The sequence below is a fragment of the Oryzias melastigma genome, linkage group LG2 (assembly GCF_002922805.2).
Source record: "Oryzias melastigma strain HK-1 linkage group LG2, ASM292280v2, whole genome shotgun sequence".
Taxonomy (NCBI): Eukaryota; Metazoa; Chordata; class Actinopteri; order Beloniformes; family Adrianichthyidae; genus Oryzias; species Oryzias melastigma.
The window spans coordinates 13,548,868-13,559,599 of record NC_050513.1 but is presented as its reverse complement, the minus strand read 5'-3'; the positions used below and the strand labels follow the sequence as shown (position 1 = coordinate 13,559,599).

Below are 10,732 nucleotides of genomic sequence, written 5' to 3'. Positions count from 1 at the left end.
GCCTTTGTGTTTCTGCATTTCTACTACAAACACATTTTGGGGTAAATGTTGTTTTTCTGCTGGAAAATGTCACTTGAATTAACCCTTTGTCCCCACTAACACTTGCAGAGACATCTGAAAGTAGTTTAAATGATTTTGTTCACAGGAAGGACCGTTAAATTTGTTTTTAAACAGTTTTTTTTGGTATGTTGAGCAGTTTTAATCAAATGCTCCACAATGAAATGCATCAACATTTTAGAGGCTCATCTCTTACCGGATGTGTTGATGTGAATATTTAACATTCATGTCAGTGTTCAAATGTTATTAACACTAACCCTCTTTATGATCTCATTACTTGTCGTTTGACGATAAGGTTGCAACAAACTTTTGTTAAAATGACCCCAATTTTTTTTTTTCTTGCAGGTTAAAATATTTCTGCAAACTCATTTTTAGCAGAAGTCTCCAGATTTGTTCTGTCAATCATTGATGGTTCATTCATGCTCTTTATCCAGTGATTAGACTGGGTAGATTCTACATTTTTTTGCCGTTTGAACTTCAACTTTTAATGTTCCCATCCTAAAACATAACCAGGTTTTTATTTTTTCTGATGTTATTCAGAATGTTTCATGCATCTTTAAACCTGTTGAAATAATTTACTAAATGCATGAAGCTGTTTGTCTTCTGTGGTTCTTCTCTTGAAGGATCAGAAATGACTTTTGAAAGGTCGGATATTTTGGTGGCAGAATTATCTGCCTGATATTCATTTTTTGTTTGATTGGGAATTCTTATTTACAGCCTCCATGTATCTGCATTTCAGCATCAGTTACAGGAACTTGGTCACTCAGTGGTTGGCTTGTAAAGTCCACCGTCCTCATGAGTCTGTTCCCTGAACAATCAAACTTCTGACCAATTTTTAGTTTTTGTTTCCGTTTAAATGACCCTGTTATTGTTTTAAAACAGTTTAATCAACATTTTTATTCTTGCAGGCGTGATGATGTCACTAGATTTACTGTCGGGTTATTTGTCACATTTGCTGGATCTGTTTTAAGGAGTTCGTCTGAACTTTAAACATTTACATGAATCCAATGATGGTTTGTTTGGTTCTGTTGGTGGAAGAACTTTCTACAGTCGGAGCATCAAAGCTCTTATCACAGCAGTGACTAAAACTGTTATTTGAAGGTGCAGATTCAGTGTTTTCAGGTCAATGTGCAGCAAGTTTCTTCAATTCTTGCTGTTGTACTTTAAGCTTGTTGGTGAAGGAGGAACCTTCAGTAAAAAGGTGAATTCATGCAATAACGGATGATTTCTTCACAGATGATCACCAACTTACTAAAGTTCAATGTCTTGATGGTAGAATACCAACATCTTGGGGTTTTTGAATTTACTCAGACATGGTTTTATAAACATCTGGAATGGGATCTCGACTGGATCTGTGGAAGAGTCACTTAATTTTATATATGGAATCTTCCACTTGGATAATCGAGATCCTTCAACATACCAGGAAGGAACTTTTGATCAACAAGTTTGGATTTTTCATCTGAACCGGATATTTGACCTGAAAAGAAAACTGACACTAAAAAGTAAAGTTCTGCTGTTGAGCTGAAGACAGAACAACTCTTTATTCTGCGTTCAGAGGAGACATTTCCACAAACTTTACAAAAGTTTTCCTGACAAATGTTCGCTGTTCCAATGGAAAATGATCAAAACTGTTAAACTACAAGGAAGCTGGAGAACAAAGTCGTGATGGACGAGTTGGGAATTGATGGACACGAATGAATGCTCAAGAAGTTGTAAACCCCTCCCCCAAAAAAATCTCCTCTGAATTTCAATCAAGTGAAAATGAATCTTGAACATGAGAGGAGAAAGTCATGGATGGTGTAAACTCTGTTCTTCTGGTTCCCTTCTGCAGCTGCATGAAGATCCGTGAATAAAAGCTTCTTCTCTCCGTCTGGAAAAACTGAAGCTAGTTTAAAAATGTTGGTTCTGAGCAGACTAAATGACATTTTTTCAGTTTATTCTTAACTGACCACCACAAAATGAATCCTACTGCTGGTAGTTAGATCAAACCACAGTCTGAGACTATTGTTCCGTTTGATTTATTTCAAGGATAGATTATAAAAAATACAGGATTATTTCAAACTTTACTATTTAGAATGTGTGTAAACGTGTTTTCATGTGAAGAGGAAATATTCTGGAGCATTATCAGGAAAATGTTTTACAAAGTAAAAAAAAAAAAATTGCGACGTTAGGAACTCAAACTACATATATATATATATACAGTTGTCTGTTTAACCTACTTTACTTTACTTTAGTAAATATATCTATAATGGACTAAAATACCCTTCTCAAGTACAGTACTAACTATTATAGGTCTTTCTCTTTTCCTCCCTTCTCTATCATCTCTCCATTTCCGTCTGTTTTTCCGTCCGGTCCAACCAGAAATGCATCATTGTTACACAGCTTTGGCTCAAATACAAAAGGAGTTTGAATTTTATTCAAACTCCTTTTGTTGTACTAAAATCTGTCCAACACGAGAGGCCTTCAGCTCGCATCTGCTGGCTCAGCTGCTGGACAGGACAAGTGTAACAAGTAAAAAAAGCTGGTTTTTATGCTAAATGTTTGGATTTCTAAGCAGAATGATTTGTTCCAAGTAATTTTTTTTTTGACAATTTATCAAGCAAAGCCAGAAAACGAAGTTTGAGTTCATTAAATCTTTTTATAGAAAATGCTGTTCAGTTTTTGGCAACAAAAACTGAATAAAAAGTATCTAGAAAATGGCCCATTACATATAAGGTGCAGGTTTTTATTCAAAGTGTAAAAATGTCAAATGTCAATTGAATAAAACTCCCCAATACTTCTTGAATAAAATTTATAGTTACTAGAAAACAGTTGATCATATTGAAATGTTAAATTGTAAGTTTGGTTTGGTAATGCAATGCAACCACAAGCAGCACAGTCCAGTGCTTTCTTGTGCCGGTCCCAAGTCCGGGTAAATGCAGAGGGTTGTCGGGTGGAACTCCGGCCTAAAACGTCAACCAAATCAAAGAAATGATCAGTCTCTGGAGGTTCCTGGAGAAGAAGTCTCTTCCAGCAGGTTCAGTCCAACATGGAGGACTTTGAAAAGCAGCAGAAAGAAGTTTAAATCAGTTTCCAGATGCAGTTTTTTTTTGTTTTGTTTTATTTTTAGTAGAAAAAACAATTATAATTGATGTTTCATATATATCCGATCATCTTTTAATCCAATTTCAAAGTGTTCCAAAGGATCTTTGAATTATGCCATCGTTGTTTAGGACATAGTTTCTGCAGAGCAGCAGGAGTTAATTAGAAAGTCACCTGACATGTGACTGTTCAAGCATGGAAGTAAGCCTGTACTGATTTCCCATCATCCCTCTGTTTACACTCTCAATATCCGATTAATCCAGCCGTACAGTTCTGATCCAGATTCCAGCTCAGACGAGGAAAACGGACGTTCATGGATCTATTTGTCAGAATGGAGCGGAGCAGGGAGCTTTTCCCCGACGAGCTTGTTTGTTCCAGATTCTCCATAATTTGAATATTCAGGAATCCAGTTTTAATCTTATTCTATCATTAAAGATCTAACTATAGTTTTGTCTTTTAGGATCAGAACTGAAACTCTGAGTGATCTTCTGGTCTGAAACGTCACAGACCTGGATCTTCTATCGCCTCACTACAGAAACTATTGCAGCTGCTGGATCAACAATGAATTATACAACTGATTTCTGACGTTTTGTATCACATTACTGACCAAATAAAAATAAACTTGTTTATGGAAAATAAATCATTTTTGGTTGCGTGGTCTTTTTTTATTTTATTTTTTTTCCTAAAAATGCTAAGATTAGATTTGTTTCCATATTTGCAGCTTTAACTACTACAAAGGTGATATTTCTAATGATTAGAAAGATGCAGTTTTCCCACATCAGACCTGTTCTCCAGTCCTCAGACACCAAATCAGAATCGACATCAGATACTGAGGTTAGTTTAAAGTTTGAGTTTAAGACAATCCCTGATGTTATTTATTTTTGCCTCTTTCTGCACCTACTTTATATATATTTATATTTATTTTAACAATGTTTTAGGAGTGCAAACAAACATTAAAAAATTAAAATCTTAAATCTTACAATGACTTGATGGTTTGGGGACTAAATGTTCATGAGATCTTTTCATGTTTACGATTTCTGGATCTGCAGAGACTTTCAGCTTTTAGAATAAAGATGGAAGCAGCTTCTTGATCTGTCACAAATTTAGAAATGCAGGACTTTATTTAAACTTATTTTTAGGGTTATGTCTGATAGAAAATGGGAAAAATATTATATAAAGCATTTAAGTGGTGCTGAGATTTAGTAGATTTCCAGCAGCGTCAAATGAAGGCAAAACCACTCTGAACACAAAACGACTCATAACAGTAAAACAGTGTCAAACTTGTGGTTGAAGAACCTTGTAATTTTGTTAAACTACGAAAGAAGTACAAACATCCACAGCAGTGTCTACTGTTTTATCTGCATTCCTGAATCAGGCATAAAGAAACAACAAAGCTTCAGGAGAGCTGTTCCACTACCCAACACTGGGAGGCGCACTGGGCTGAAAAAGCACCACAGTCTTTGGGATATGTGTGGTTCCGCCTTTGTCCTTGAAGAGAAGTGAAAGAAGAACCTTAGAAACTGAAGGATCATCTGATCAGATGAAGCTCTTAGATTGTGTCAGCAGATATGATCTGTGGCTGGAATGACATATCTTTATGAACACTCTCACACATGTAAAGATCAGAGTCCAATTGTGGCTCTGACTTTCTGTGAAAAATCAGTTTTTGTGAATCACTTTATTTAAGTTCCACCCAGAAACGTATTTGCATCCAGAACAGACATGAGGCACTGATATGAAAGAGGAAATATTAACATGACGCTTCATCTTCTCTTCATGTTCCTCACACTGACAGCAGGTCAGGTCATGTGATCAAATCCTATAGAAACATTGAAGCTGGTTGAAACGGTTGAAGCATATTGGTCCAATGCAGAAACCTAACTAAAATGAAACAGTCTGAGGATATCAGAAGTAAAAGAGTTTTTCTTTAAAAAATGTCAGCTTATTTGAAGACAAAAATCTAAGAAGTGTGATGACGAACAATAACAGTCAGCAAAATCAACACAACACAAGGAAGTGATCTGTTCTCAAAGCAAAGCAGAAGAGAAAGAAGCAGAATCACGAGCTGTCTGCAGCTGCGTTCACACGGTGAGTGGAGATTCTTCTTCTTCAGATATTGGAAGAAACTGAACTTTGTTTCTTGAACTTTGTCCTCATTAACTTGACTGTTTCTGAATATTTGGACAATATCCTTTCTTTCCCTGCAAACTCTCATCACTTTGCTGGTTAAAGATTTGATCACAATACTAATCAACAACTGAGGATAAACACTCACTTATTGATAAGTTATTGTTTCACTGATTTATAAAGAAAATGGAAACAACTGATGTTTTTATAAAAGTTTTCATTGATTAAATTGTTGTTGTTTACAGAAGTGAAACCTGTGATTCATTAAAGTGGGACAGATCAGTTTACTGCTGCTTCCTGTCAGACTTTTCCTGCAAAAAGAAAGAATAAGAGTTTCTGTCAGAAACGTAAACCATCAGGAATATTTCAAGTTTAAATGTTCCATTTCTGACACTCCTACCTTCCTGTTTTCCTTAATACAAATCGGTTAGTGACTCAAAGTTCATCTCAAAGTCTTTGTTTGAGCCTTGAGAGGAAGAATTTAAGTCTTTTTAAGGCCTGGTCCCACAGGATTTGACGGCCATATCACGGTTAAAAAATTAGGAAAATCTGCCACAGTCAGCATGGTCTAAATGTTTGTGCAGTTCAAAAACACTGCCAAATTTTGTTCTGCATATCTGCGCATCCATTCCGTTCCCGTAGCTCGCCGTTATACTACCAGTCTACTCCAAACAGCGTCTATACCACGGGTATGAAATTGTTTCTATCCTCCACCCGTGATATGGCTGTGAAAGCCAGTGGGACCGGCTCTTAACTTTCTACCTAATTGTTTTATTTCTCTCCATTTTTCTTGATCTGCTTCATTTTTCCTGAATTGTATCCAGCAGGATGGATCATTGTGAGGACATAGAGGAGGGAGCACCTCCCTTTAAAAAAGGGAGAGTTGGAAAACAGGAGAGCCGGAGCAAAGCTCAGAGGTGAGATGAAGATCTCTGTCCATGACTCTTCTCCATGTCAGAGCTCAGCACTCACATCAACAACCTTCATTCTTCTCAGGAACCGACCTGGAGATGGACCCAGCTGGGTGTCCTTCAGGAGTGACAGATCAAAGGATTTTGGTCTTAACTTCAAAGGAAGCAGTTCAGGAGAGGAACAGTAAGTGTTTTTCAACTAAAGTTCTGCAGTTTCTTTTTTTCTTCTGCCTCAATTAGCTTCTAAGATGAGCTTTGTCTCTAAATTCAAATGAAGGAATCAAACATTGCAACAGCCTTAATATTTATTGGTGTTCTGAAAACTACAGCATTCATGATGCATGTATTATTGTAGATCCTAAAGAACTCATCAAACATCCTAATTAAAGAAACTCACTTCTAATACAACAAACATTTTTCTATCAGAATTCATCTAAGACCAAGAACTGGTTCTGGATCTGAACCCAGCTGTACGTCCTTTAAGAGTGACCGGTCAAAGAATCATCCTATCCACTTTAAATCATCAGCATCTTCTCGTACACATCGGTGAGCTGTATATAAATGTTGAAACTGTGTCAAATGAGTCTAATATTTTCATCCAAACATGTGTCTGATGTGAGTTCAGCTTTCTTACAGATTTATATCTTCATGTGAACAGCAGTGAATATTAGCACTTCTCCACAAACACAGTAGTCACAGTCAAAGAATGGAAAGGAATTTTTACAGTGTTTAACTTGGAAACTGACTTTATTTTCTTTGTTATGAAGCTCAACTGTAACTCTTTGGATAGAAGTGTTTGATTAACATCAGAAAATGAAAAAAACATGCAGAGCAAACACGTCTTTAATAATATTTATGAATTTAAACTACATTATGAACACAGTAGTGCAACAATGTATTTAGTCAGCCACCAATTGTGGAAGTTCTTTCTACTTAAAAAGATGAGAGAGGCCTGTGATTTTCATCATAGGTATACCTTAACTACGAGAGACAAAATGAGAAAAAAAATGCAGAAAATCACATTGTCTGATTTTAATGAATTTATTTGAAATAATAGTGGAAGATAAGTATTTGGCCAATAACTAAAGTTCATCTCAGTACTTGACTATATACCCTTGCTAGGAATAACAGCAGTCAAATGTTTTCTGTAAGTCTTCACAAGGTTTTCATAAACTGTAGCTGGTATTTTGGTCCATTCCTCTATCTAGATCTCTAGAGCAGTGATGTTTTGGAGCTGTTGCTGGGTAACAGATTTTCAACTCCATCCAAAGATTTTCTATGGAGTTGAGATCTGGATGCTGCATAGGCCACTCCAAGACCTAGAAATACTTCTTATGAAGCCACTCCTTTGTTGCCTGGACAGTGTGTCTGGGATCGTTGTCTTGCTGAAAGACCCAGCGATGTTTTTGCTGATGGAAGGTTGTCACTTTAAATCTGACCATGCATGGCCCCATTCATTCTTTCCTTTACATGGATCAGTCATCTTGGTCCCTTCACTGAAAAACAGCCCCAAAGCATGATATTTCTACCCCTGTGCTCTACAGCAGGCATGGGGTTCTTTGGATGCAACTCAGCATCCAGTTCATTTTGGTTTCATCTGACCATTGGACATTCTCCCAATCCTCCTCTGGATCATCCAAGTATTCTCTAGCAAGCTTTAGATCGGCCTGCACATGTACTGGCTGTAACGGGGGGACACGTCTGGCACTGCAGGGTTTGCATCCCTGACAGCGTATTGTGTCACTGTTACTTTGTTACTCTTTTACTTTGGTCCCAGCTCTCTGCAGGTCAGTCACTAGGTGCCCCGTGTGGTTCTGGGATTTTTGTTCACTGTTCTTGTGATCATTTTGACCCCACAGGTTTAGATCATGCTGGGAGCCCCAGGAGGAGGGAGATTATCAGCGTATATTTGTATAAACCCTTTTTGTACTTCAGGCTAAACATTTATTTCTTTATTTGTATATATTTTTTTGGGACCTGATGGAAAACTGAAGACACATTTGAATTAGTTAAGACTGATTCATTTATATTACAGTTTTCCAGTTGTGGCTTGTGACTTGACCTGACTGGAGTTAGTTTGCATTAAACCTCCCAGTACAGACAGAATGGATCTGATTGTTGATGATTCTCCACAGAGTGGACGAGCAGAGCTCAGAGACTCCCAGTGGTCAGTCTGTCCAGCAGCATCATACTCAGCTGGACTCCATATTTCTGGTCTGTACATGAACAACAACTGCTTTTCAATCATTCTGTTCAAAGTCATCTCCATGCTGCACTTTGGAGACCAGTGGATTGTCAGTGTGTCCAACATGGAGATGATGTTTGGCTCCATGACTTCACTCTGATTGGCTCATTCATCTAGAATTCTGTTGCAGCTGCTGGAGGACAACATTGTTACTTTTGTGAAGAAGGAGCTGAAGAAGATCCAGAAGATTCTAATTCAGAGGGAAGAGGAAGAGGAACTAGAGGATGAAGAACAGAGGAGCAGCAGAGAGTCACTGATGAAGATCACAGAGAACTTCCTGAGGAGAATGAAGCAGGAGGAGCTGGCTGATCGACTGCAGAGCAGTAAGAGGATTTCTCTGAAGTTTTCAGCTGCTGGATAAAGAAAGATTTACTGATGTCTGAACACATGGAACAACATGGATTCAAATCCTCATCATTCAGGGCATGAAACTTCAAATAGTTTATTTATTCTATTGTCTTCTTTCAGAATTGTTTGCAGTTTGTCGATATAAAGTCAAATCTGGTCTGAAGAAGAAGTTCCAGTGTGTAACTGAGGGAATCACTAAAGCAGGAAACCCAACCCTTCTGAATGAGATCTACACAGAGCTCTACATCACAGAGGGAGGAACTGGAGAGCTGAATGAAGAACATGAGGTCAGACAGATTGAAGCAGCATCCAGGAAAGCAGACAGAGCAGAAACCAGCATCAGACAAGAAGAGCTCTTTCAACTCCCAGCTGGAAGACAAGAACCAATCAGAACCGTGATGACAAAGGGAGTGGCTGGCATCGGGAAAACAGTCTTAACACAGAAGTTCGCTCTGGACTGGGCTGAAGGCAAAGCCAACCAGAACATCCACTTCATATTTCCATTCACTTTCAGAGAGCTGAATCTCCTGAAAGAGGAGAAGTTCAGCTTGGTGAAACTTGTTCATCACTCTTTCCCTGAAACCAAAGAAGCAGGAATCTGCAGCTTTGAAGACTTCCAGATCATCTTCATCTTTGATGGTCTGGATGAGTGTCGACTTCCTCTGAACTTCCACAAGACTCAGATCCTAACTGACCCTAGAAAGTCCACCTCAGTGGGTGATCTGCTGACAAACCTCATCAGGGGGAACCTGCTTCCCTCTGCTCGCCTCTGGATAACCACACGACCTGCAGCAGCCAATCAGATCCCTGCTGAGTGTGTTGACATGGTGACAGAGGTCAGAGGGTTCAATGAGCCACAGAAGGAGGAGTACTTCAGGAAGAGATTCAGAGATGAAGATCAGGCCAGAAGGATCATCTCCCATATCAAGAGATCCCGAAGCCTCCACATCATGTGCCGTATCCCAGTCTTCTGCTGGATCACTGGTGCAGTTCTGGAGGATCTGCTGAAGAGCAGAGAGGGAGGAGAGCTGCCCAAGAGCCTGACTGAGATGTACATCCACTTCCTGGTGGTTCAGGCCAAAGTCAAGAAGATCAAGTATGATGGAGGAGCTGAGACGGATCCTCACTGGAGTCCAGAGAGCAGGAAGATGATGGAGTCTCTGGGAAAACTGGCTTTTGAGCAGCTGGAGAAAGGAAACCTGATCTTCTATGAATCCGACCTGACAGAGTGTGGCATTAATATCAGAGCAGCCTCAGTGGACTCAGGAGTGTTCACACAGATCTTTAGAGAGGAGAGAGGTCTGTACCAGGACAAGGTGTTCTGCTTCATCCATCTGAGTGTTCAGGAGTTTCTGGCTGCTCTTCATGTCCACCTGACCTTCATCACCTCTGGAGTCAACCTTATTGAGAAAGAGCAGAAAAAGTCTTATTTTTTTACTTTTTTTCAGAACAGCTCGGTCCAGTTCTACCAGACTGCTGTGAACAAGGCCCTACAGAGTCCAAATGGACACCTGGACTTGTTCCTCCGCTTCCTCCTGGGTCTTTCACTCCAGACCAATCAGAGTCTCCTTCAAGGTCTGCTGATACAGACAGGAAGTAGCTCACAGACCAATCAGGAAACAGTCCAGTACATCAAGGAGAAGATCAGTGAGAATCTGTCTGCAGAGAAAAGCATCAACCTGTTCCACTGTCTGAATGAACTGAATGATGGTTCTCTAGTGGAGGAGATCCAACAGTTCCTTAGGTCAGGACGTCTCTCCACAGATGAACTGTCTCCTGCTCAGTGGTCAGCTCTGGTCTTCATCTTACTGTCATCAGGAGAAGATCTGAAAGTGTTTGACCTGAAGAAATACTCTGCTTCAGAGGAGGCTCTTCTGAGGCTGCTGCCAGTGATCAAAGTCTCCAACAAAGCTCTGTAAGAAGTCTCATTGAAGAAGTCAATGTTAAAAAACATTTATTTTAT

General features: G+C 39.1%; 2 protein-coding genes across 2 annotated transcripts in view; both read left to right on the top strand.

The window, feature by feature from the left end:
* The window catches only part of LOC112139907 (NLR family CARD domain-containing protein 3-like), a 385,294-nt gene that overhangs the window by 353,436 nt on the left and 21,126 nt on the right, over positions 1-10,732 (top strand). The window lies entirely within an intron of this gene.
* Positions 8,832-10,732, top strand: part of LOC112139898 (NLR family CARD domain-containing protein 3-like) — an 8,838-nt gene continuing 6,937 nt past the window's right edge. The window contains exon 1 of the mRNA XM_024262747.2: positions 8,832-10,684. Coding sequence (XP_024118515.2) covers positions 8,847-10,684 — 1,838 coding nt within the window. The 5' untranslated portion in view covers positions 8,832-8,846. The remainder of the gene's footprint in view (positions 10,685-10,732) is intronic.